The 27,445-nt window shown below is 42.6% G+C and overlaps 1 protein-coding gene across 6 annotated transcripts in view; it reads right to left on the reverse strand.

Annotated features, from left to right (window-relative positions):
- The window catches only part of THADA (THADA armadillo repeat containing), a 146,249-nt gene that overhangs the window by 112,149 nt on the left and 6,655 nt on the right, over positions 1–27,445 (reverse strand). For all 6 annotated transcript variants that reach the window (XR_014545794.1, XM_083604748.1, XM_083604749.1 and 3 more), the window contains 19 exons: positions 27,156–27,286; positions 25,491–25,639; positions 25,352–25,384; positions 23,231–23,279; positions 21,322–21,512; positions 20,163–20,257; positions 17,906–18,126; positions 15,566–16,257; positions 14,694–14,845; positions 14,441–14,596; positions 14,122–14,244; positions 13,192–13,315; positions 11,067–11,218; positions 10,213–10,426; positions 8,896–9,031; positions 7,557–7,693; positions 7,141–7,287; positions 4,633–4,790; positions 2,865–2,974 (listed from right to left, as the gene is read on the reverse strand). Coding sequence is in view for 5 of the 6 variants with exons in the window: in XM_083604748.1 (XP_083460874.1) it covers positions 2,865–2,974; positions 4,633–4,790; positions 7,141–7,287; positions 7,557–7,693; positions 8,896–9,031; positions 10,213–10,426; positions 11,067–11,218; positions 13,192–13,315; positions 14,122–14,244; positions 14,441–14,596; positions 14,694–14,845; positions 15,566–16,257; positions 17,906–18,126; positions 20,163–20,257; positions 21,322–21,512; positions 23,231–23,279; positions 25,352–25,384; positions 25,491–25,639; positions 27,156–27,286 (3,170 nt within the window). In the remaining variant the exon portion in view is untranslated. The remainder of the gene's footprint in view (positions 1–2,864; positions 2,975–4,632; positions 4,791–7,140; positions 7,288–7,556; positions 7,694–8,895; positions 9,032–10,212; positions 10,427–11,066; positions 11,219–13,191; positions 13,316–14,121; positions 14,245–14,440; positions 14,597–14,693; positions 14,846–15,565; positions 16,258–17,905; positions 18,127–20,162; positions 20,258–21,321; positions 21,513–23,230; positions 23,280–25,351; positions 25,385–25,490; positions 25,640–27,155; positions 27,287–27,445) is intronic.

Below are 27,445 nucleotides of genomic sequence, written 5' to 3' on the forward strand. Positions count from 1 at the left end.
TTGAAGAAAATAAAGGATTGCATCCAACTTAAGTCATAACCCACTGAAATCAATGGTTAGGATCAATCCTATTTATTTCAGTGGGTCTATGAACATGGCTCAGTCGGATACAACCCAAACAGTATATTCTTCTAGAAGGCCTCTATGGTAGGTCGCCTCAATTTTTGCTAGTAACAGTAGTTAAGTGTTCAGCACTCAGCCATTTTTGCATCTTCTCTCTTGCCACAACCACATAAGATACCAGTATTATCTATAGCATTATTCCAATATTGCTTTGGGGGGGGTGCGCATGTGAAACTGATGGACAGATGTTCACCACTCACAGAGGGGATGAAACCTGAAACACCAGCTCATAAAATCTTAGTTGCTGCAAGAGACCAGCATTGTATATAGAAATCCCACAACGCCTTTTAATGCCCAAGGAAGCATTTGTTCACAGTATGACTGGTGGTTTAAAAACTAGTGAATCATGTTTCCTATCTCAAGATTTCCTACCTCAAGATTTAAAGCCAGGCATAGGCAAACTCCGGCCCTCCAGATGTTTGGGACTACAATTCACATCATCCCTAGCTAACAGGACCAGTGGTCAGGGATGATGGGAATTGTAGTCCCAAAACATCTGGAGGGCCGGAGTTTGCCTATGCCTGTTTAAAGCCCTAAACGGCCTCAGCCCAGTATACCTGAAAGAGCATCTCCACACCCATCATTCTCCCCAGACACTGAGGTCCAGCACCAAGGACCTTCTGCTGGCTTCCTCACTGCGAGTAATGAGGTTACAGGGAACCAGGCAGAGGGCCTTCTCGGTAGTGGCACCCGCCCTGTGGAACGCCCTCCCATCAGATGTCAAGAAAATAAAAAACTATCTGACTTTTAGAAGACATTCTTCCCCTGTTTAGGGAAGTTTTTAATGTTTTATCGTGTTTTTAATATTCTGTTGGGAGCCGCCCAGAGTGGCTGGGGAAACCCAGCTAGATGGGTGGGGTATAAATAATAAATCATTATTATGAAGATAAAAGCAACCCAGGAAATTATTCCCCTAATGTACCGTATTTTTCGCTCTGTAAGACGCACCAGACCACAAGACGCACCTAGTTTTTGGAGGAGGAAAACAATAAAAAAATATTCTGAATCTCAGAAGCCAGAACAGCAAGAGGGATCGCTGCGCAGTGAAAGCAGCAATCCCTCTTGCTGTTCTGGCTTCTGTGATAGCTGCACAGCCTGCATTTGCTCCATTAGACGCACACACATTTCCCCTTACTATTTAGGAGGGAAAAAGTGAGTCTTATAGAGCAAAAAATACGGTAGTCATTATAATGTCAACATGAGGCATACAAGAGTTAATACATGCTATGGCTAACAGGCAAAAAACCCTAGGCTATGAGTGCAACTGCCTCAGGTGATCACTGGAGAAATGGACACACAGCTCTGAAGAGTTCTCAGACTCTGGGCTGACCATACCCATCCAAGTTCTCCACTAGGTCCCACAAGACAGGAAGCGCTATAGAAGGCTTCCTGTTTGAGATGGGACTTTGCCCGAGCAACAACAGTTTTCCTGGCTCTGGTGTGCTTCTATGTTCTTTGGCTCCGATTCCTGGCTAGCTCCTTCCCTCTGATTCCCCAGCCCAACTCCTCACTCCCTTCCGACAGTGGCCAATGGCTCAGCCCTGACAGCGTGGACTGCACCCAAATGAAGTTGACTTTGCTTAGTTCTTATGTGGGAGAACTAATTAAAATGAAATGGAAAAATACGATTCATCATAGCGGGTGTAAGTCGGCCTTTGTACACCTTTATAAATTATCAGATTTATACATCAGCCAATGAAAAGCAGCGAGAATTTCCAAGCAAAACTTTTTTCTTTTTTCTGAAAGCTGTAAATGTATTACTCATTTTCAAAAGGAGAGGGGGGGTGGGGAAGAGAATTTATTCCACGTTTCCTCAAAATCTCAGCATTTAATAGGCTGGACAGCAGTTTTGTTTTTTCTGAAGTTACTTGAACATAAACATTTGTCAGGCTTAGGAAAATGGCACAGACAAAGGATGATGAACTCTGCTCAGCGCCATTGCTTTACTCCCTGTAGTCCATCTCCTGACATCAGGTATCATTTTTCTTCCATTTATGCTCCAATACCAGAAGTGAAGGAAAAACAGCTTTGGGGTGTGGGGAAGGAGCTGAAGAGAGAAACTGCTTGAGGGATGGGTTCGCCACTCACCAGAACATCCTTCTGCATTTAAATCACGCAACTGCCCGCATAACCAATAGTCAAGGACAATAAAAGATGTAGTTCAAAAACATCTGGAAAGCTAAAAGTTAGTGGCTCTTGTATTATACGGCCTGCACATTTTTTGGTAAGCTGTCTTTTGAGTATTTTTGTGGAAAGGTTTAATAAGTAAGATACGCTGTAGGCAGAGTGAGGGAGATGTTCAAGCAGGGACAGCTGCTTCACATTTATGAAATTACCTCGAGCATGGAATGGGGAACCAGTGGTCCTCTGAAATTGTTGAATCCCAACTTCCATAAGCCTCAGACAACATGGCAAATGATTAGGAGTCTAACATCTGGAGGGCCACAGGTTTCCCAACATGAATTAAGAGAAACACATTCTTCCTTTCAGAATATTTTGGAAGTACTGCAAGACTACCTGCTTTGGATTGGTTTTAGTTACCAGAAAGCAGGTATATCAAGGAACAGAGAGCCAAGGAAATGTTGAGGTCTTGGTTAGGTAATATGATATTTGGGTGTGCAGGGAGGAGCTAAAACTATGGTATACTCCATGAAAAAGCAAGTTCATATCCACGTAAGTGCCTTCCTGCCTGCACAAAAGCTTGAATGCTACAGAAGAAAGTGACTTTTGGTGCAGTTTACCTAGAGAGTACTTCAGTGAGCTTTACAAAACCGGCGTACGCCAACTCAAACGCGCCTCTGTGCCTTGACTTCAGAAGGTGATGCTTGAAATACTCCCCAATCTCTTTCACCTAGAAAAACGGTTTGGATTTTCTTAAGCAAACTGCAAAGATTTTACACACAAGTACTTTTGACAAGCTAAGAAGAATGGTATCGCAGACAGAGCCAATGCAATTGTTTACATAGCCCTATTGAAACCTATGGTCTGCTCCCGAGTTTACTTAGGTAAATCAACTGCACTGTTTCTCCTGACAGCAACTCTTAGCATTGCTTGCATGCATTAGTTGTTAAAAGCTGCTTTTTAAACTTTAGAGGGCTGGTTAGCCAGTAGCTCACGCCCGTGCCATCTTTCCTCAATGTGTAAACACAAGGAGGGCAGGCGGGATCCCGATCATGCCATAAGTCAGGGGTGGGGAACCATTCCGATGGTGTAGGTACATTGTTGATGACTCCACACTCCCTGGGCCTTGTAAGAGGTCCAAGCACCGCTCTCAGCCAGATGAAAACATCGGCTGGAGACAACGTGCAAATAAAAATATTAGCACTACTTCCCTGCGCATAGGATAGCCAAAAAGCAAGGGATACACTAAGCAGTTGGTCACCAGTACCCTTTCAAGTAGCTGGTTGAAGTTTAAAACAATGGCAATGCCTTTGCAGGAGCAGGATTTGACCTCCCAGTTCCCCCCACCTCCAGCCTCCTGAGAAAGGCTGACAGAAGGGGAGGAAAGCATGTTGTGTATATCAGACTGCCAAGATGGAAACTGGTCTGGTTGAAACCATATGGGAAAGGGAAAAGGTCATCAATTAAACCCAGAAATCTAATAAATCCAAAATATTTCCAAATGAAATACTTGTGGTAAGCTAATTTCTTGTAAACACTGTAGTCCGTTCTCTTGAACAGTCCCAGATGGTGTGCTAGCCTCCGTGAGGTTTTAAAAAAAGGGAGGGGGGCGTTAGAAAAGCAGCCCTGAATGGGCATAATTCTGTCATCCAGCCTGTGGGGAACACGATACCCTCAATCCATCAATGTGTTTGCTGTCGAAAATTACAGACCATAAAAGCTATACTAAAATGGCAATTTCATCGGCTCTCACCTTGCCGTTTGCCAAATGAGAAACATATAAGTGGAAGTGAAGCTGAAGCCAGTTAAACAAATTCTCAATCTTTAATGGATAGATATATGACTGCCCCCCTCCATTAAATAAATGGAAGACTCCCCAAGTATGGATGGCCTGAATAGCAACTTCAGATTACACTTGAAAGTGCCCTTTCTAAAATGCTCACCTATGAGAATACTGTATCGTAACTGGTAATCAGTGTAAACAGTAATTAAATGTACCTAAATGGAAAATCAGTAAACAATTTGCAGTGCTAAAGCACTGTTTTATTCAAAATTCCTCCCTGGTATAAGCAGTCACGAATCTTCCCTGAATATTTTTGTCTCTTAAAACAATCCTTTGAGCTACTTCTCGATGCCAAATTATAGAGAAGTGAACCAATTAAAAGAATCTGAAATTTAAAGTAAGCACAGCTGCTGTTAACATCTAGCCAACACCTCCCCCCCCCCCCAAGTGTCTGTCCATAAAACGTCAGCATTATTTGGAAAACAGCAAGACAGGATAAAAAGAAAGATGTGATAGACAAAAGGCCAACAGTAATTCATTCCAATACTTCATATACAGTTCCAAGGACAGAAGATTTCAAACCATAGAATATTAAATAGTCTTACCTGCTGTACTGTTATCAGTGCATCCGGACAATTGGGAAGTGCCTGTAAAGGCAGCAGCTGACACAACTTGCCTAAAAGTAATGATATTTCCTTCATACTTCGCCAGCAACAAACCAGCACCATCTGAGCTGTTACGTCACATGTCTGCTGTTCTTCATCTTAAACAAATAAGTATAATGGATATATGTAGAGACAGCTAAAGACTTCTGTTCCAGCAAGGCAACCCAGGCATTCAATTTTAGCCGGTAAATTTTGACACACAATTTCAGTATACCACTGTTTTAAAATGACGGATTACATTTAAAAAAATATTTCAACGTTATTTATTTTTTAAAGGAATGTTTTTACAATGCCTACTGTAAACTGCTTAAGAGACCTTTTGTTCTAGTAAGCAGTGTATATATTTTGTTAAATAAAGTAAATAGGCAAGGATGGAAACAATTCCTGCCTGAAACCCTGGACGGCCACCGCTGTCCACTTAAGCCAAGGCAATACTGAGCTTGATGGACCAATGGTCTGAGTCAGTCTGAGACAGCTTCCTATGTTACAAGATTCCCCAAGGCCAGATTTTGAAACCATCTTGATAGGAGCATGTGTTGCTGGCATTTTATGTCTAGGTTATGAAGGCTGAGACCCTACCTGCCCGCAGACTGTCTTGCCAGAGTGGTGCATGCTCTAGTTATCTCCTGCTTGGACTACTGCAATGCGCTCTATGTGGGGCTACCTTTGAAGGTGACCTAGAAACTGCAATTAATCCAGAATGCGGCAGCTAGACTGGTGACTGGGAGTGGCCACCGGGACCACATAGCACCGGTCCTGAGAGATCTGCATTGGCTCCCAGTACGTTTCCAAGCACAATTCAAAGTGTTGGTGCTGACCTTTAAAGCCCTAAACAGCCTCGGTCCTTTATACTTGAAGAAGCGTCTCCACCCCATTGTTCAGCCCAGACACTGAGATCCAGCGCTGAGGGCCTTCTGGCAGTTCCCTCAATGCGAGAAGTGAGGTTACAGGGAACCAGACAGAGGACCTTCTCGGTAGTGGCGCCCGCCCTGTGGAATGCCCTCCCATCAGATGTCAAGAAAATAAGCAGCTATCCTATTTTTAAAAGACATCTGAAGGCAGCCCTGTTTAGGGAAGTTTTTAATATTTAATGCTGTATTGTTTTTAATACTCAATTGGGAGCCGCCCAGAGTGGCTGGGGAAACTCAGCCGGATGGGCAGGGTATAAATAATAAATTATTATTATTATTATTATTATTATTATTATTATTATTATTATTATAGGTTCTAAGTCAGTACAGCGAGAGAAGTCATGAATGATAACGCCAAGGTCGCAGGTTCAATCCCCCTACGGAGCAGCTGCATATTCTTGCACTGCAGGGCATTGGAATAGATGATCCTCAGGGTCCTTTCTAACTCTACAATTCTATGACTCTGTGGCATAGGATCTTAGACAATGAAAGCAGGCAACGTGTCATTGCTCCGAAGGCCTTCAGCTTCTCTTGCCAAACAGTTGATTAGGCTCCCAGGCCTCACATTAGAGATCTCCTTGGCTTCCTGAAGCCAATCCCCTCTCTTAACAGGTGATCAGCATCGTCCCAGTTTTACAGTCTGTTTAGCATCACACACACAAAAACCCTGGCACTAGATACAGAGATTTATCTGTTTCCTGCAACATCCTTTTCCATGTGCAGAGCAAGATCTAAAAAACCATATACACACCTGTTTTCACCCGTTTCATTTCCTCTCAGTGGACCAGGGCAATGAAACAATGTGGGAATAAGTTTAACATAGACAGGACACCACTGTGTGTTGTTTTGGGGCAGCTGAAGAGATCACTGCTACATCAGCAAAAATATGTCATAATCACTTTGAGGTTTTCTATAATGGAGCAGTATATAATTTTTAATAAATTTTTTATATATATATAAAATATGATGTAAAGTCAGACCTCACCAATGGGACGCGCAAATAAGATTGGCTACAGGAGATGTGTTGGCCCAAAGTATTAAAAATGCAGATATTCAGTTAAAGGACTTTTAAAAAGGAGAAACAATCTGTTTTTCAACCAATCCATCTATTGCTATTAAAAATTACATGCATGAATATGAAACTGGAGGAATTAAAGGGAGGGGAAATAATTTTAAAAAATTAACTTCATATGGCATAGATGGATTTTTACCTCAGCATTCCCAGCATTTTACTTGTTTTGAAATTAAAGTCCCAACGGAGGCCATTTATAAGTGTGTGAAATTCAACTACCCCACCCAGTGGTTTTGATGTGAAAAGCAACTTTTAAAAGGATTTCCCAAAACAGACGAAAATGGTAGGCAGCAGAGTTAATCCAATGGGCAGGGGTTTTTCTAACAGAGACCATTTATAAGCCATTTTGTTTCATAAAGAGAGAAAGGTAGGAACACGAAAAAGATGCTTAACTTCAACCACCACCATTCTCCCTTGCATGTGTATACACACACACACACACACACACAGTTCACCTGAAATTACCTCTAATTTCAGTGCAAATGTTTTCCGCTCCCTCACTGGTACAGTCTAGCCTGCAGCGCTCTTGGAACAATTTTGTTTCGTTGAAATAATCATTTGTATCATGTGGCTGTATTTCACGCAGAATCAACTGCAAGCGCTCTGAACTGTCTATGGAGAACAGAGAAAGTTGGCTTAAAAACGAACACTTTCCAAACAACAGTTGATTCATCAATATTTCCAAAACACAGAGTGGACCTCTCTTCAGGAGATATTTTCAGTTCTATGTCCTGAACAACCAAATGGCACAGTGAACCCCACTATTGAGAGATAATAACAGGAACTAGCAAGAAGACTGAAGACAGCTTTGGTAAAGAACAAACTACATAAAACTACTGCTCCAAGAGATGCCAGGATTTTTAGAAATATTCATGGGTTACCCAAGTCAGTATCCATTGGAATAAGACCTTCTGGTGATGAACTCTGAACTACTGGAGACACTACAGCAGAAAGCTCATAAGACATCAGAATAAGCTTTGCCACCACCTCTTTCCATTCAGGAATCAGGGTCAAATTACTGTAAGAAGAGAAAATCATGGAATTCAAAGTAAACATTTCATTGTGACAAAGTAACAACATTAACTTTATGATAATTTTTAATGCTTCCTATTTCTTTACTATAATCATACAATGCATACTGCAGCTTAGAAGAGCCTTCCGAAAATTTCTGATTGTGGGGAGGCTTCTAAGCACGCTCTGCTGAATGCAGTTAGAAACCCCCTTCAGACTATGGGATACCCAGTCTCCTATAACCAACATGCAAAAGACTAACTGATGCATGAAGGGGTTAATACCATAAAGCAAGCTGTTCTGACAGGCTTAGCTATGTCCACTTCCCTTACCTTGGGAGGAAATGGGTGATCAAGCCTACTGTTGCTTTCCAGTCTACTAGAGCAGCTCAACACATAAGGAGGTCTGAGCTAGTTGCTGCAGCTCAGACTGCATGGCTCATACAAGCCACTTTTGAGCTCCTATACCAATAATTTAGGAACTTTTGCCACTGTAACTAAACCAAGTATTACTGCCCGTGCAACTTTTTCTGAAAGCTGTATGGAAAAGCACATAAATCAGACCTTTGGAGTGTTTGTTAGTAAGCATGGTTACTTGTAGTCTTTTTCTATGCTAGCAGAATAGGGAAGCTTTGGAATCCACAAGGGCATATTTTAAAGGTCTAATGGCCTATATTTCTATACTTTTGTGCATATTTTGTGATTTTATATCTCTGCAGAGGTTCTCTCACCAAAGAGAACTTGCCCTAAACTTTGATCTTGGCATCCAGGAATTCTCCTTTTTAAAACTATTTTTTCCTCTTCCCACAGACTTCCACACTAAACACACAAAGATCAGAGGTTCTGCCGATAGGGGGATGCAGGGGGTAGGATCCTGCCATGTTCCTGATTGCAGAGAGATATCTAAGTGCCTTTAGAACATGGTTAGAACCCCCATTCAGCCCCAGAGTCCCAGAAAGTGGATGTTTGAAAATAAGGTTCTGAATGTATCTTCATAATTTCTTTTCTTCTCTTTCTGTATTTTGGAAACTTCAATAAATATTATTTAAAAAAAAAAAAAAAAAAAAAAAAAGAACCCCCATTCAGCCCCAAGCTGGAGCTGGCGGGTACATGGACAATAGAGGTTGGGGCTGGTACACCCCACCTTATACTTCCTACACAAGCTATTTAATCCCTAACCTAATAACCACACAGGGGCAATATTACTCACTTTAATGGTAACTGATGCAGAGCTGCTGTTATACAATGTACACGGCCATACATTGGAAATGAAGTAGCCGCTTGAAGTAAAGACTTGTCTGCTTGCCGTATTTCTCCTTCAAGGTTCACCATCAAGCTTTTGACAACTATATATTAGTACAAACACAGGGCGGAAATCAAAGTGATAGTCATAGTATTCTGTACAAAATCAAATTCTTTAATAATAAACCGACAGTTGAAGACTAGATGCCATGAGAGAGCCACCTTTGAATTTAAAAGTTGGTCATGAAAACAGAAGAACAGGAAGAGGGACTGAACACAATGCACATTTTGGGGGGCCACAATGCAACCTTTCCCACTGGCTTCCACAAGATTTGTTCTGGAATACATAATTTTGAAGGTTTTTCCTATAGCCAACACTAAAGAGCAAAATTTTGTCTGTTAGGACATAAGAGCAGGGCAGATATAATTTGAGGCAAGGAGCATGCAACTTCTTAATCACTGTGGGAATGGAATTGATTCATTAAAGATATTTTCAAAAAGGCAGTGAATGTGATCAATAAGATAACAGGATAAAATGTAAAGGACCCCTGGACGGTTAAGTCCAGTCAAACGCGACCATGGGGTGTGGCGCTCATCTCGCTTTCAGGCCGAGAGAGCTGGCATTTGTCCATAGACAGCTTTCCGGGTCATGCGGCCAGCATGACTAAACCACTTCTGGCACAACAAGACACCGTGACAGAAACCAGAGTGCACGGAAATGCCGTTTACCTTCCCGCCATAGCAGTACCTATTTATCTACTTGCACTTGTGTGCTTTCGAACTGCTAGGTTGGCAGAAGCTGGGACAGAGCAATGGGATTCAAACCACTGATCTTCCAATCGGCAAGCCCAAGAGCCTCAGCGGTTTAGACCACAGCGCCACCCACGTCCCTTTAAAAGGGTATGACATACCATTGATACCAATAGTAGTTCTACTACGTGCCTTGAAAGACTATGTTAATATTAGACACTGAAACTAGCCAAAAATTGGTCATGATTTACCTTGCATGAGCATAACTGCTTTCTGCTAGTGCAAAGCTAACACTGAACGCAGCCCCTGTGCATGTGAACAAACTGATCCCACCTAGTGACAAGCTTTCAATTATGGTGGGAACCATTTATCAGGTTTTGAAAACAGCCATATTAGGGCACTTCCAGTTCAAAATATATTACTTTTTTCTTTCTTTGTCTTTCTCTGTCTTCTATGGTCACAACAAAAGCATTCAAAGATGTACAGGAGATTTCTTTTGGAGAGAACAAAACTTCCTCTTCTGCTCAATACTGACCAGCCAAAGTGTTCTCCTCCACTGGATCACTAGACTTATCCTCATCTGGCTGGAATGTGTTCAGAGGTAGATGATTGTTTAAGCAGGTCTTCAGCAGGCCTTTCTGGTGTATTAAGAAGTTCAGCAAATAGGAAGCTGTTACACAGTCGTAAGGCTTGGTACTTGTGCTGAGCTGCATCGCTACTTGAAACAACAACTGCAGTTGCTGAGGATCCTAAAGTAAAAAGTTCAACACTTTAAAATACAAGTTCGTTGAATACTGTACTGATTTATGTTCTAATCCAGACCCCTTGTTAAAATATACTTGGGGGGGGCGGGAATTGCTGCTATTATGCAGGAGGAGAAACAAATCTCCTGTAAAAAGGACTTTTCAGACTGGCCACCAGGAACCACTAAAACAGATATCAGTACCAAAATCTTCAGACATGTGGAAGGGTCTCAAGACCAAATCCAAACGGCTGATTTGTACGAATGGTCCCAACACCTAACTCAATTGCCAACCCAGAGGCAAAAAAAATAAAATATGGCATACAGAAGGAAGAGCAACCCCACTTTGGGGGTCCTGACCCATCCTGTTTTAATTCTGCTTCCAATTGGTCCACCAGGAAAACTAGTTGACAAACAATGCATTAGTATCGACCTATGAAAAGCTTGTCCCCTCCCTCATTTTCCTATATCAGCTCCAGTGCAACAGGAATGTTTCTTTCTTCTTTTTTTTAAGGGTTGGACACTGGTAAACAAACCCATTTCTCGCTGTAAGCTCTGAAGTAGCCTTCAACCCAACATTTAAGCATTCAACAAGCAAAACAATTACAGAATTGGGAATGTGGTGTTTTTATAAACTTTATCCATACCCGAAAATAAGGCAAGACAGGATGAAGCTTCATCAGAAGATCAAATGCCAAGATCTTTATTTCCTCAAAAGTGCTGGCAAAGCAGTGGAGTAGAGTCTGAAGACGAGGAAGGCTGACCTCTTGCGCTACCTGAAACAGTTCTTGGCTCTGGCCTGCTCCAAAGGATACCCAACGAACACATGCAAAAGAGGGTGTTTTTGTTATAAGTCACAGAGGAAAAATGTTGTATTCTGTTTTGTTACATTTAGATATTTAGCACTTGATTGCATTATTAAACGAAGTAATCATACAGTTCAACGTTAACTTATTGGAAATAGTTTAGGAGAGTTTGCGGTTCAATTTACAGGACAGGTTGCATTCTTACAAAAAGACGAGACCTGGTATGGCTGAAGAAAAGGGAAGACAGGGTAGCGTAACATGAAGAGCCTGTGCAACAGAAGGATTTAAAAATGAACTATGTGGCATTTCCCTCCCCATCTGGTGAGCTCTTCCTTTGGAGCTACTTGCTGCATTGAGAAGCCTAAAGTGATCATTGTCATCACGGTGGAAGGAGTGCCGTGCCAGAAAGTTTCCTCAGGAAACAGGCCATGCAAGATGAATAAACCAGTCAAAAGAGGCAGGCTGGCATCCCACGTTACAACTTGCAGCAAACATCACCATGCAGCAACTTTCCCAGTATTGTCAATTCTCACCTGACTTTTTGTATTCAGGTTCACAGATATAAATACATAACGTGTAGGCGCCCCAGGCAGAGAAATGCATGGTTGTTGCCTTTTTACAACATTCCAACCAAACATTCAGGGAAGGGCCCTGGGCTCAATGGTAGGGCACCTGCTTGGCCTGCAGAAGGGCCCAGGTTCAATCCCTGGAGTCTCCAGGTAGGTCTGGAAATGTTCCCTGCTTTAAACCCTGGAGAGCTCTTGCCAATCAGTGTAGACAATACTGAATGAGATGGACCAATGGCCTGACTCCATGTAAGGCAGCTTTTTGTGAACGTGCATGCAGAAACCAGGCCCAGATTAAGCTACTTATCAAGTGGAATTTAAATGGGAACACAGTGAAAACACACACATATACATGCAATGTCGTACTTGATGCTTGTAATTTTTAAAAAATTTATGAAGAGCTGATAATTTCATTGGGGTATGGATATTCAAAATGCGGCAGGGATGCCATATTGCTGGATTCTGTACATGCTTTGCTAGTGTGTATGTTATATGTTTGAGTTATTATTCAGAGAGGGAAGGAGAAACAGATTTGCTAAGCATGGAAGAGGTAACCATTCATGTAGACCAAGGGATGTCGGGAAGATAACTGTATTTCGAGGAGATTGTTGTCTGACATGGGTATTCTTCCTGCCTCTGTTTACTTCCCCCTCTCTTGTTCAGCTCTTTGACGGCTGAGAACAGCCTTTGAAGCCCTAATCTGCAGAAGGAAGGAACAGTGCTGGGTACCTTTACCTTTTCTGATGTTAGACATTGTTTGGAGAACGTACGGCATGGGAAGAGGTGGCTAGCTAATGAATAATCTGCACATAGCTAGTTGGGCAAGGCACGTAGGCTAACAGGCTAGCTAGCTATAAATCAGATGGTTTTTGGGCAGAGTTCTTTGAAGCTCGTGGACAGACAGATGGCCGCAGGGCCGTGCAAACGAAGGCCGCTTGGGGGATCGCTTCCCCGCTTCTTGAGGGTTTGCAAGTGGCAGATTGAGGTGCTTGCTTGGTATGTATATATTGCTTGCTGTTTAGAATGAAATCTTCAATCTTCTCACTCATTTGTGTCTTGTATTGGCTCTGAATCTAGTTTAAAAAGAACCACCTTGCATTTGGCAAGACAAGGTCCAGGAAAAAAGATACTCCAATACACCAAGCTTTACCCATTCACATCAAGACAAATAGCAGGGAGCGAATGAGCCATATGGCACTTGAACTGCGGCACTCTCCAAGTACTGGAGTACTTCTCTTCTGAAACAAAATGTTATTACTCCTTCTACTACTGTTCCATTTTTTTGTTAGAAAAAGCAGGTGGCAACCGAGGGGAGGAAAGCCACTGTATTCAGTTATAATATAACCTGACCGTAGACATTTAACAAAATCTTTCCCCACCGCATTTTCAAGACAGCTTACCTTCTAATACGGGAAACGTTTCAGCTATTAATCCCAAAACAGTCAGTGCAGTAAATCTGGTTGGATGGGACGAACCAGGAAACAGGGCTCCAAAAAGAATATCACAGACAGAGGACATGAAATCCTAAGGATGGGAAATAGAAGCCACAGACAGATCAAACAGAAGACTGTCTTCGAAAGGGGTTGGGGATATTTTTGACCCACCCAATCCCAGAGCTGTAATTCAAATATATGCTTGACAAATTCTCATTGACTAAACAAATTTCATCAATCCTTTTACACAACCTATGAGATAGCCCCAGTTTCTAGTTACCCCTTTCTGGCAGGGTTTTGCCAAGCCCCAAAGGGATATCCTCCTGGACAAAACAACAACAAAACAAAAAACCAACCTCCATGAGCCAATATATTTTTACAAGTTCTCAATCTTTTGTCCACACTTCCATCCTTCCCACATTCCACATCTCTTCCTCTCCCAGTTTTCCTTACCTATTTCTTATGATCACCTCAACATTCAAGTAGATTCTCCAAGTGGCCTGCACCACGCTTCACTAGGGGTCCAAAGTCTAGCTGAATGGTAGTTGGCTGCAATGCCTAGTGGCACTTCAGGGCCAGTGAGAATCTGAAAATTCCCGGCAGTAGCTGATTGCCTTGCTGCCTGGATATTAGGGCATGAAAGCAGGATATTTCAGGGCAGGCCACAGATAGTGGTAGAACTGCATCAAGCAAGGCCCTAGGCTCAATGATTGGAATCTACTTGGAGATCTACTGCCAGTCACTGTGGTCTGAGCCAGTAAAAGGGAGTTTCATATGTCTTCTTTCCCATCATGTCTCAGACTGTCCTTTGCCACAGATGGATCGCACTCTCCGCTTTTGTGGCTACTGCAATGTTTGGAAATTGCCACATGGTTCTTAAACTCTTTGCACACATACCTTGTACTGATGCAAAGTCTTTAATGGATCCCATGGAACGGAATGTTTGCCCAGGCCTTGCTTGGACTTGGTTTGCTGCATTTTATGAACTGTCTGGGAGCTCTCGTGTACCCGGCAGAACAACTTTAGAAAAAGAAAAAAGAAATACGGTACAATGATGCCACCCAACGAGAAACATCGAAGCGGACATCGCAACTTATTTCATGTTTAAAAAAAGCAAGGGCAAAACGTAATGGAGCTTGAGAACCATTTGTCACAAAGGTGGACAGAACTTCTAAAGAGGCGTATGTGGAATTTCAAGTTCATGCTTAAAGGTTACCTTTTTCAGCAGGGAACAGATCTGTTGCCTCACAGCTGGAGACTGGCTGTTCAAGTTGTAGCTAATAAAAAACTCAATCAGTTGCATCTCTTCGGCGGAAATAATTTCTGTGCTCCAGTGACTTTCACAAAGCAAACCTAAAGCATCTATTTGCACCTTTTAAAAGAATAAGGAAGTTTTTAACGAAGTTTTTCTCTGTAATATATATATAAAACTTAAAAAGCACACATGCACAAAACACTTAGATTTGTACCTGATCGTGTTGATGAACTAAACCTTGTTTGATACAGGTAATGGATACAAGACCACTGTGCATCATATCTATAAACTTTAAGTGTCCATGGGCTCTTGCTGTTCTCAGGCATGCCATCAAAGCTCCGAGTGCTCCTCTGGTATTGCAAGATCCTGCACAGAGAAGTTTTTAATGTTCATTGTTTAACTGTGTTTGATGTTTTAACTTGCTGGAAGCCACCCAGAGTGGCTGGGGCAACCCAGTCAGATGGACGGCATATAAATTAACAACAACAACAACAACAACAAATCCTTTGTTTTTATACTGCTACAAAAACAGCAATTTCTCACCACTTTCAGCTCCGCTGCTTAAGAACAACACTCTAAAAATCAAAATATGTTAGGTATAAGAATATATTGCTAAAGGTATCCTAAACACCACCAGCTTTAAATTACTTCTCTAAATTCTCAGGATACACATTTTACCTAGCAATCAACCAGTCAGTACAACAATAATAATAAAAAAATATTATTGCCCTTCTATAGGAAACCAAAAATTGGGAGAAAAACTAGTTTGCGTATTGTTATTAAAGCTCCCTGATAAGAAGCAAGGAAAGCTTTATGCAAATACATAGGACAATATAAGGCGAAATTTATTTTGCTCTATTGAAAAATTATGTGAAGGCATAAAAAGGGGGTTTCTAAACTATGTTCTTGGCCATCAAGATGGATTCTTGTCACCTGTGCTCTGAGCATTTGGGATCCTAGAATCTCTCCCACCTCTGCTCTGCAGAGAAATACCTGTCAAAACAAGCCAAAGAGGAGAGCAGGATTCCCCACCCACCTGCCCAGTTTAAACACACCTGGAGTACAAGGTATGAAGTCTGATCTTACCAACGTTAGATTCAGCTAATGTATGAAGGATTTTAATCATGTAGTTCAAGCTTTCGGGGCTACACTTCAGCAGCTTGGGTAAGTAATAATCTGTTACGTAGGTGGCTTGCTCTGGATTCCCATCACACAAAATTGACAGCAGGGGAGACACCCACGCCTCGTGCCATTTGTCGATCCAGGTGTTCCCTTCCAGTGCGGACTCAAGGTGTCTCTTGTGGTTCACAAACATGGTTTCCAACAAATCACTTGCGTAAGGTGCAAAAGACTGATCACTCATGACGCCCAAAATCTGCGCAGGAATTGTCCTGTCCATTGCCAGAATATTTTCAATGCCCACACATTCAACAAGACAGCCAAGTGATGAGTATTTGCCTTTAACATGCCATTCTAAACTTAGCAAGTTGTCAATCAATCCCGAGAAGAAAGGGTCCACTTTTACAATGGGTCCTTTTGCTGAGGCCTGGTGAATTCGGAGGATGTTCCTAAATATCAGTTTGGTTTGGTGTCTAACAGCATCGAGAGGATGCTCCCAATGAGCGTAGACATAATCCAGCATTTTTCCAATAGTGCCCGAGTTTCCACTGAGGCTGCACTTCAGGTTTTCAGAACTTGACTGAAGAGCATCCAAGGCCGAAGCCGTCCAGATAGCTAAAATTCTGGACAAGGATGCCGCCATAACAGATTCTTTAAGCCTTCAAGAGAGAAGCGGAGTATCAGGATGGAGAAAAATTACCGTATTTTAAAAGTGGATTGGTTTTGATCCTCAAATCTTTGCCAATTTTCACAACGTTACAAAGCCCTATGTCAGGGGTGGCCAACTCTCAAGAGACTGCAATCTACTTTTAGAATTAGAACTGGCAGTGATCTACCCCTGCTTTTGGGGGGTTCAGCTCAAAGTTGTTGAGCTTTTTTGGGGGGGAGAAAAACCCTTTTTTAGGGGTTAAAAAACTTAGGGGGGACTTCCATTTTGGAGGGAGTTAAAGGCAAGGGACAAAGGGGTAAAGTCACTCACAAAAAGATCACTATGGATGGAAACAGTAACACAGAGAAAGCTCCGTCTTACCTTCCAGAGATCAAACAACAATAGAGGGCAGAGCGAGGAAGGAGTCAGTTTTAGCAACGCTAAGGAAAGGGAGCCAGAGATCGACCGATCTACCAAAACCTCGCAAGGATCTACCAGTAGATCGCAACTGACCTGTTGGACATCCCTGCTCTATGTGTACCACTAACATGCTATCTTAGGCCCTATACAGAGTGCATTTCTCATTTAAACAGTTTATTCTCCCGAAAATGGAAATAGTATGAAATCCAAGGAGCAGATTAGGGACAAATCTCTGGTATCTCCTTCAAACTTCCCACCCACTCTCTGTACTTGCTGGAGGGGAAAGCAGTACCAATATATCCAACAAACAGCATGAACATATCTCGGCCGTGCTCTCGTCTCACATTCCAGGGGACAAACCCCTGCGGCTGCTTGTCTTGGCTACAGGCAGTCAGCAGCCTCCTGGTGGACAAGGTAAACATCAGCTAGAGATCTGTCCCGAACCCTTGCCTCTTTCCTCTGCCTGAGGCAGACCATAGTCTTGCATGGTGTGAAGCATCAGAGGGGTTCCTTTGCTTACACAGGCTGCTCCCCTTCTGCCCTTTCTGAGAGGCAATCTCCTCTACTCTCTACTTGTGGGAAGGAAGGAAGGGATGTGGGTTAAGATCCTTGGCAGCTACTTCTCCTGCATTCAAGGCAGCTGAGATACTGTACTTTTCCATGTGTAAGACAAGGGTTTTTTTTTTACTCAAAAATAATGTGAAAAAACGGGGCTCATCTTATACACGGGCAGCGCATTGGGGGACCGGGTGATTGGTTGCAGCTGCAAGCTGCAGCTTGTAAGCAGTAATTTGGTGGGTGATTATTGGCTGCGGCAAGGGCTGCTTTGGATTAGCTGCTCCTGCGTTAATTGAGCAGGTGATTGAAGATTCAGCTGCAGCTGTACTACAACAGTGGACCTCTTTTCCTATACAGACTTGCCAAAGCCCAGGTCCTCTTCCAAAACACTGCAAGGCCCTTCAATTTGGGCTGGCTTGTAGTGATGATATTTAAGATTCTGCTAGGATAGCTCAGTATGAGACTCTTAATCTCAGGGTCGTGGGGCAAAAGATTCCTGCATTGCAAGGGATTGGACCAGGTGATGGTCCCTCCCATCTCTACAATTCTCTGATATATTTTTATCACAATTTATATTATAATGCAACCTGAGCTCTAGCAATGGGCAAACCCAAGTTGCAGCTAAACAAAACACAATGGTAAAAATGTAGTTTTTACACACGGTGAAAATGTGGTTTTACCGTGTACTCAAGGTCAGCAAAGTCAAGGCAATATCCAAGAGCAGCTTCTCCATACTCGGGTCCATGCTGCCATTCTTCCACTCTAGCATAGCGAGTGCTCCGTGGCAGAGGAAAAGGAGGACCGAGTCAGAAAGCTCCGCAGTGCAAAGACTCCCACAGCTGTCCACAAACCAGTCTGGTAACTCAGAATGCTTCAGTGAGCCACAAAGCAAGTCGCTGATCTGCAGAAGGCAATACAGTGTTAATTAAACCACAGGGGAGGAGAAAAAAATAAGACTGTGCTTTGCCAGACTCTTAGAAAACTGCAAGGAAGCACAATACTAGCTGCTAACATGTAAATGGGCTTCCGCCTGGATAGCTCAGTTGGTTAGAGCCTGGTGCTGATGATGCCAAGGTTCCAAGTTCGATCCCAAGATGGGACAACTGCATATTCCTGCAATGCAGGGGGTTGGACTAGATGATCCTCAGGGTCCCTTCCAACTTTATGATTCTATGATTCTTTGCATGTTTTCCATCATGGCACTATTAAGCACAAGTAGTTATGCCTATCCACTATAAATTATAAATTTAAACTCCTTGCTCTCTGCTCCCTTGATCAGTGCTAAGCTTGTAAAATACGCTTATCCCAAGCTTTCCATTTAGAAAAGAAAAATCAAATCACTCTAAAAGGGAAACGAGGCAAAAACTCAGCAGCATTTTCTAATACCTTTCTCAAGTTATTTTTTCCTTGGGATTCCCACCGCTGAACAATTCAGCAATTCAGTATACAGTCGTACCTCAGCTCCCAAACGCCTTGGGAGTCAAACGTTTTGGCTCCCAAATGATCGAAAACCGGAAGTAAGTGTTCCAGTTTTTGAACGTTCTTTGGGAAGCTGAACATCCAATGGGGCTTCCATGGCTTCCGATTGGCTGCAGGAGCTTCCTGCAGCCAATGAGAAGCCACGCTTTGGAAGCTGAATGTTTCTGAAGTTGAACGGACTTCCGGAATGGGTACTGTTCGACTTCCGAGGTACGACTGTACTAGTACCACCACAAATTATCTGGGATTCAGAAAGCACCAGACTCAATAAATGTTCAAAAAATTGGCAGCCTATACAAGTTTAACAAGGGTAAAATAAATAGTGCAATCCTATGCACACTTGATCGGGACGTGGGTGGCGCTGTGGTCTAAACCACAGAGCCTAGGGCTTGCCGATCAGAAGGCTGGCAGTTCAAATCCCCACAATGGGGTGAGCTCCTGTTGCTTGGTCCCTGCTCCTGCCAACCTAGAAGTTCGAAAGCACGTCAAAGTGCAAGTAGATAAATAGGTACCACTCAGGTGGGAAGGTAAACGGCATTTCCGTGCGCTGCTCTGGTCTTGCCAGAAGTGGCTTAGTCATGCTGGCCACATGACCCAGAAGCTGTCTGAGGACAAACGCCGGCTCCCTCGGCCATTAAAGCGAGATGAGTGCTGCAACCTCAGAGTCGTCTGCGACTGGACTTGATGGTCAGGGATCCCTTTACCTTTACCTTTCTGCACACTTGAGGAAAAAGTCCAACTGACGCCAAGTGGGTTTTTACTTCTGAGTACACATGCATAGATTTCATATCCCACCAAATTCAACATGACTGATAGCTCTTACTTCTGAGCAGACACGGTTATGATTGTGCTGTAAGGCTGCAACCCTATACACACTTAACTGGGAGTCTGCCCCACTGAACTCTACGAGAGCAACTTCTAACTAGGAATGTGTAGGACTGCGCTCTAAGGCACTCTGCAAGGAATTTCCATTGAAAAAGGGGTTTTATTTCTGAGTAGACACATATAGGATTGTACTATGAAATGACTAACAATTCTTCTAATAGGGGCTAGATCAAGCACAAAAGATGACATATTGTGAACAACACTGAGACGGCCACTATATTTTTCATAACAGCTCTCCCTTCCAACTGTTGACTTAACACATTTTGGGTGCCATTCAATGCTGTCTGCTCACTGACTCATCAGAAATTCGCCTGCATGATGAATCTTCTGGTTTCTTCCCTCCCCTCCCTGCGGAACCCCACACATCCCCAGAATCTGCTCCAGTGCTCCAAAATAATTGGGGGAGCTGCGGGGGGGGGGGGAGAGAAAGGACAAATCCTGTTGCATGAGAACACACATATGCCACTCATGCTACATTGGATCTCACCTTATGATTAATTACACTTTGAAAATTAAGTAAATTGTGGGACATTGTTGTTGTTTTTTTTACTTTTCCAAAGGAAACGCACTTACCAAACAAGGTAGCTTTTCACCTGGTTCAAACATGGTCTTAATAAAGAGAACAACAGCCAACCCTGCTGTAGTCTGGACAGTCTGTAAGAGGTCTTCTGCAGAAAAAGAAATTGAAATATATTAGTATTACAAAGAAGAAGAAGAGTTTGGATTTGATATCCCGCTTTATCACTACCCGAAGGAGTCTCAAAGCAGCTAACATTCTCCTTTCCCTTCCTCCCCCACAACAAACACTCTGTGAGGTGAGTGGGGCTGAGAGACTTCAAAGAAGTGTGACTAGCGCAAGGTCACCCAGCAGCTGCATGTGGAGGAGCGGAGACGCCAACCCGGTTCACCAGATTACGAGACTACCGCTCTTAACCACTACACCACACTGGCTCTAGTGTGGACATTTAAATTCTCTTTCAGATTTATTGTTTTCTAGAACTGCTAATTATTCTTAATATATTCCATTTTTATTGTTGCCGGCATCCAACACAGTAACCGTAGCATGTATAGTGCAAAAAAAAAAAAAAAACACCAGGGGAGAACTCTCACAGCAATAAGTGCAGTGGAGAACTCTGGAAACTTACACAAGATATAATGGAAATCTAGAATCTGCATCTTCTTTAACATTTTAACGTCCACATTACAAGCCTAAACAGCAGGTACTCACAACTAAGCAGGCATCTAGTTTGCTGCTGATGTATTCGCAAGACAACAGCACAACACCTTTTATAGAAATATTTTCTATCAACAAATGATAGTGGCAATTCTTACTAGGGATGCTGGCTTTGATACAAGGCAGCCCTTCCGTAAACAGAAGGGTTCCTTGTATTTACATAAGGGGTTGCAATCCAGCGCATGCTCCCACCATTTAGGGCTGGGGGCAAAGGACTTCTGCTGATTACGCCTCCTGATTACAGCTTCAGAAAATTGGTCTGCATCCTATAGCTGAGCTGTATTTCTCCATTAGGGACACAATGCAGATAGCAAAACAAGGCAACTCTCTTTCCAAACCCTGCACTGTTAGAATGTAAAAAAATAATACATCAAACCACCAAGAGGTTCCCTCATATTGCTCTTCCTTCAGAACGACTCTCATCTTCTTACTAAAAGGCAATGCCCAATATAGTAAGAAGCGTTTAAAAAAACACCCTTAAATATCGGAACTACTTACCATTAATTAAGAAGTGTGAAAAATGGTTCAGCAGTCCACACATACTTTGCCAAATAGGAGAATCTAACATCTTCCAGAAATCTCCTTGAACGTTTTCCTGAATTTTTTGTATCAACATCATTGAAACTTTAACACCCATCAACAAATCGTGCATCAGCCGAGTTTGAGCAATGCGATTTCCACTGAGCTTTCTTTAAATGTATAAGAAAATTGAAAATGAATAGCGGTATTAGTCATTTGAACGTGTATTATGGCAGCATCAAATTAATCCATTAACTGTGACATGAGTTTCCATCACAGGCAATGACCAACTTCAACCTTGTTGAAATAACCATGTCTTAATGTGCCATGCAAACCCCACAATCAATGAGTTGACCTTGGAAGGGATTTCCACAATGTAGGCACCACCAGGGAGAAGGAACTATGTTGTGGTCTCATGCACTGCACTATCAACAGGGTGGGGGCAAGACACATAACAGGGTCTCAGAAAAAGATCAACGAAGAAAAATCAACAATATGTGTGGATGCTTCTAATAAGAATTGGTGTGTGAAACCTGCTCTGCCGCATCCACAGCTGTCAGAGATGCCACACCAATCAGTGCCAATTCTGGGCAAGATCCAAGATCCCAAAATTGGTGCTGATAGCAGCAGCACTTCGTCGCCGCCGCTGCTTGAGGTGGCAGGGCACCAGGAAGGCTTCCGCCGTCTGAAGCAGTGGCCTCATCCTGCCTAATGGGATAGGCAAGTTCTGCTTTCTGCACAAGCTCAGTAAGTCAGGGGGTTGTTTTCTCTCTCTTTCATATTCTTCATGACTGCTACATTTCTTAGAACAGCAATCTTTTGAAAATTCAAAAGGACTTCCATGTTGATGTGGTATCTGTTTAAAGAACAAGTTGCTGACTGGTTTTGCTGACCAAAGGCTTAGCAGATAAGTGAGACCAAGTTATTTGTGTGGGAATAATAATAATAATAGTAATAATAATAATAATAATGTATTGTTTATACCCCGCCCATCTGGCTGGGTTTCCCCAGCCACTCTGGGCGGCTTCCAACAGAATATTAAAATACAATAACCCGTTTGCCGTTAAAAGGGTACACCTCTCTGCAGCTTAAAAACATTCTGAGCTCTTTTTCACCAAGGAGTTGGTTCTTACATTTTTATTATCATCTAGGAAAGGGACCATACTATTAGGCTGTAGAAAACCAAGCTTAAAACTAAACTCAGTTCCAAATGGCTTCACTCGTGTTGCTTTCTGAACAGAGTCTAAAACATCATACTGAATCTCAGGAATTCTCCATTCCAGGAAAACAAAACTGTTAGGTTGGCAGGAGCAGGGACCGAGCAACGGGAGCTCACCCCGTCACGGGGATTCGAACTGCCGACCTTCTGATTGGCAAGTCCTAGGCTCTGTGGTTTAACCCACAGTGCCACCTGCGTCCCTATAGTTGTAGGAAACCTGTTGGCAAATACAGCCAAAGCCTACAACCAACCCTCTGAATCTTCAGGATTAGATTGGCCAGCCCATCAAAAAAGGACATCCTCTCACCGCTCTTAATTTCTGCCCCTGGAATTAAAAAAGCAAGTCCTCACTTCCTGGGGAAAATTTGCTAAACAGAACTCTAAACAGCACCATTCAACAACTGTTTTTATATTCTTCTGCATTCCTCTCAGATTTCAGAATTGTTTGGATAAACTCTTAAAGAAAACCAAACAGCAATGTTTCCTCTCTACAGAGCGTGACTGAACTCCAGGAACTTATCTATGAATCACAGATTGCTGCAGCTCATCCATCTCAGGGAATTCAAAAGAAGCACAAGGGCAATATTGTTCCAAACAGACCTTGTTGTGTCCCTACACAGTGTGTCTCACATTCCAACCAGCACACATTTTACACGAAGCAGTTCTCACCTGTTTTCTTCCTCTGTTTCAAGCAGAGATTTCTGCAGAAATTGAAGAGCTGTGAAAATATAGTTGGAAAGCATACATAAGCCAGTATTTGATATAAATAGGTCTCCCATAAAAAGATAATGCAGCAATAGATAAATGAAATGCCAGACTACAGATGTAATATTTTTCAAAATGACAAAACTGCATCTCAGTGGATACTCCAGGTTCTCTTTTTTCCATCTTTAAATCCTGGTAGAAACTTGAGACATCTACAGAGAATAAACAGCTATATAATAGCTGGGCATCTGAATGACTACCATCTTCCATACAAGCCTGCCCCATTCTTAAAGTCATTAGAGACACCGATTACAATGTCTCCACCTTCTGAATTTGTTAGTGGCTTTCAGCGACAAGCCCTCATTTATGGAAATCCTTTTCTGTCTGGGACCTACTCTTGGTTTTTTTGTGCACCAGATATTTTTTTTTATTAAAAAATATAAATCTAGGCATTTAGGGGCACATTTGAACTCCTTGCTGCCATTATCATTGCTGATCTGTTTTATTGGTTTTCATGTACGTTTTATGGCTGTGCTTTGCCGGGTTCCACACATTTGCTTCATGGCTATAGTTGCCGCTTTAAATTTTGCGAGCCAGCTTCTGAACTAAGGTCAGAAGGCATTAATAAAAATGCTTCGAAAATAAATATTGCCTGAAACAATGGTACTAACTACCTTAACTATTATTATTATTATTATCCTGACACTGCTATTCTTTCCCAAGACTTTTACCATACAGAAAGAGAAAGACAAGTGCCACAGTCTATGATACAAATGACATACTCCTTATATTGTATGTTGCCTAGAGGCTGGGGCGTTAAGCAATTAAGAAGTTTAATTACAGGCCTGGTTCACATCACATGCTTTCTCTCCATTTGATGACTGTCAGTTGAATGCGGGAACTGAAAGCATTCTTTAAAAAAAATGCATTTTGGGTGCTATAAAGAGTCCTGAGTGTTTCATTCGCCACCATCTCCACTCCACTGTTGAAACATGGATTCCAACCTCCTTGGGAGCAAGGACATGTTGCCCAGTAAAGAACCACATGCTGGTCGTGCTACGTAACTTACAATGACCACTTGATAATGCTGTAATTAAATGAAGAACAGGCACGTGTGAACCAGTCCCAGTGGTCTGCTTCAAGGCAGCGGGGAGATAAAACGGAAAAGCACATCTCACTGGCAGGAACTCTTCCTTGTGGTCCATGAAGGCTAAAACAGGGCTATAATCTGTGTACTCAATAACCCATGCACAATTTTGCCTCCGTAGATTAAAGTATTTACCACCATATCAATCCCACGAAATACCAACAAGCGAAATAGGTAAAGATAAAGGGACCCCTGACCATTAAGTCCAGTTGTGACCGACTCTGGGGTTGCGGCACTCATCTCGCTTTATTGGCCGAAGGAGCCGGCATACAGCTTCCGGGACATGTGGCCAGCATGACTATGCCACTTCTGGCAAACCAGAGCAGCGCACGGAAACGCCGTTTACCTTCCCGCCGGAGCGGTACCTATTTATCTACTTGCACTTTGACGTGCTTTCGAACTGCTAGGTTGGCAGGAGCTGGGACCGAGAAACGGGAGCTCACCCCGTAATGGGGATTTGAACCGCCGACCTTCTGATCAGCAAGTCCTAGGCTCTGTGGTTTAACCCACAGCGCCACCCACGTCCTAGCGAAATAGTTTATTTCAATTAATGTTTAAGATAAAGTTTCCAATAGCTGCTCCAAATTCCTTCTGCCACCTTGTGGGGCAGAGAGGGTGCTAAGAAATGTGCTAGCTATGCAAAGCGACATCCTTTGGTACAGAAACAAATTCCCCAGGTTGCCAGCACTCTCCCAGGGAATAATCACATGTGGGAAGAAAGCCTGCAACCTGGATTTTAAGCACTTGTTTACAGATATAAAGTGATTGCATCATTTTCAGTGTAGTCGGTAATACCTAAAGTCACTTTTTCAGATCCCCCTCTCTAATTCTTTCTACCGCCCAAAGAGCTACCAAAAGGGTAGAAAAGTGTTTTCATAATTCCCATGGAGCGGCACTATTAGAACATTTTAACCTAAGCAGAAATGTCAAGAATTTACCTTCTTTGAACAGGATATTCACACTTGATTTACCTGAAAGATGAAAGTATGTATTTAAGCAGCTTTTACTTATCATAACAATATAAATTCTTTCTGTAATAATTGCAAGTTCCAAACTGTTTTAAACTTATCATCATACCTATAGTGTTGTTTTCCATACAGGAAGCAAGGTTGTCCATAGTCTTTCTGTACTGAGACAGGTCTGTCGTTTTTAGTTCTTCTCTGAGGCAGAACACAAAACTCTGTGTAGCTTCTGCCATAAGAGGTTCAGGAATTCCGTTTAGGGAGCTGCATGAGAAGAGACCATGGCCAGGTTATCAGAGATGTAGATACTAAAAGCATGGAATGTAAAAGGACATGTAATTCGATCTTTCTGGGCGCCATAACACTTCAGCATGAATTTTAGTGAATCTGATTACAGGATAAGAAACTGTGGCACTCACTGTTCTAGTAAAATTTAACGTGAGTCTGATTCTTTACAGTTTCTAGAGCATCAAAAGGAATAGAGACATCATCCATGAACCTGAGGTAGAGAGCATTCAGTCAAAAATGGTCAGAGCAATTCAGTAGAAAACTCATCCCATCTCTGGTAGAAGAGGATAGAATTGAATAAGGCAGAGGCAGCCAACACTTCAAACCCAAGGTTCACAACAGAACATTCACCATTTCACAAACTGCAACCATATTGTCCATGCCTTCTTTTCAAACGGCACATTCTAATTCAATATTAAAAGCAACAGGGATCAAATCATCCCTATTGTCTACAGCAGAGCCCTCCAAACTTTTCATGTCGGTGACACACTTTTTAAACATGCATCATTGTGCAACACAGTCGTTCAGTTTTACAGTGGTAACTTGGGTCACATATGCTTCAGGTTACATACGCTTCAGGTTACATATGCTTCAGGTTACACACTCCGCTAACCCAGAAATAGTGCTTCAGGTTAAGAACAGAAATTGGGCTCCAGCGGCGCGGCAGCAGTGGGAGGCCCCATTAGCTAAAGTGGTGCTTCAGGTTAAGCACAATTTCAGGTTAAGAACGGACTTCCAGAATGAATTAAGTACTTAACCCAAGGTACCACTATACTAGCAAACCCGAAGTTAAACTAACCCCTTTCCAGCCCTGGAAGGAGCACAGGGAGCGTTCACACAATACGCTACAGCCAACACACTAAACGTGTCACAACACACAGTTTCAAAAGCTCTGGTCTACAGTGCAGCATAGCCAAAACTATAAATCCTATTCAGTCTTAAAATCAGACACAAAAGTTGCTCTGGCCAGGAAGAAAACAAAAGTCAAGCAAACAGTGCCCAGAAATATGGGCGGGCTTGTTGAGGAACTGATCACAAAGTGCTAAACAGAAAGGGTCAGATCCGGAAACCTGGTGACTGGACCTCCATTCATGTCTAAGCTCCTGCTCGTGGAAGGGGGCAAGGGAAAGGTTTCTGCCAATCCTCCCTTTCCTCTTTGAATTCCTTCCTCCCCCCAAAATCTGCTCTGGAGAGCTGGGAGACCCTTACAGATACAGGAATCTCCCTTATACCAAGTCAGACCATTTGTCTCAAGCACACTGAGCCCAAGCAGGACAAACGGCCAGTAGTTAATTCTTTATTTGCAAAGCACAAACTTACAGTAGCTCCCCAGATGCATTCACACACACACACACACACACACACACACACACACTTCTGGTGGCTAGGTAGTTGACGACCATCCTTATTTTTGCCCTCCGAGCCGGACGGTTGGAGCAACGGGTGGCCCCGCCCACACCCCAAACTTGATAGGCAAAAACTACACATTTACCTTGCCAACACTTTTTTCAAAGGGTTCTTCACATCCAGAGATAAGAACACCGCTCCCAAAACATCTAAGCAGTTTTTAACCATGGGATCACACAAAGAGCTTTTATCCATCTTCTCTAGTAAAGGCACAATCTATGCACAACAAAGATTAATATGTTTTTTTTAGAATTCAGCATTCGCTATTGCATCGTCCTATACATACAGATACGTCTACTACCAAAACATTAGATAACACGATCTATCTTCTGGCTATACGATCGAAGTCAGCAAGGACCATAGCTGTCAACTTTT

This window comes from Podarcis filfolensis (assembly GCF_964270895.1).
Source record: "Podarcis filfolensis genome assembly, chromosome: 3".
Classification (NCBI taxonomy): domain Eukaryota; kingdom Metazoa; phylum Chordata; class Lepidosauria; order Squamata; family Lacertidae; genus Podarcis; species Podarcis filfolensis.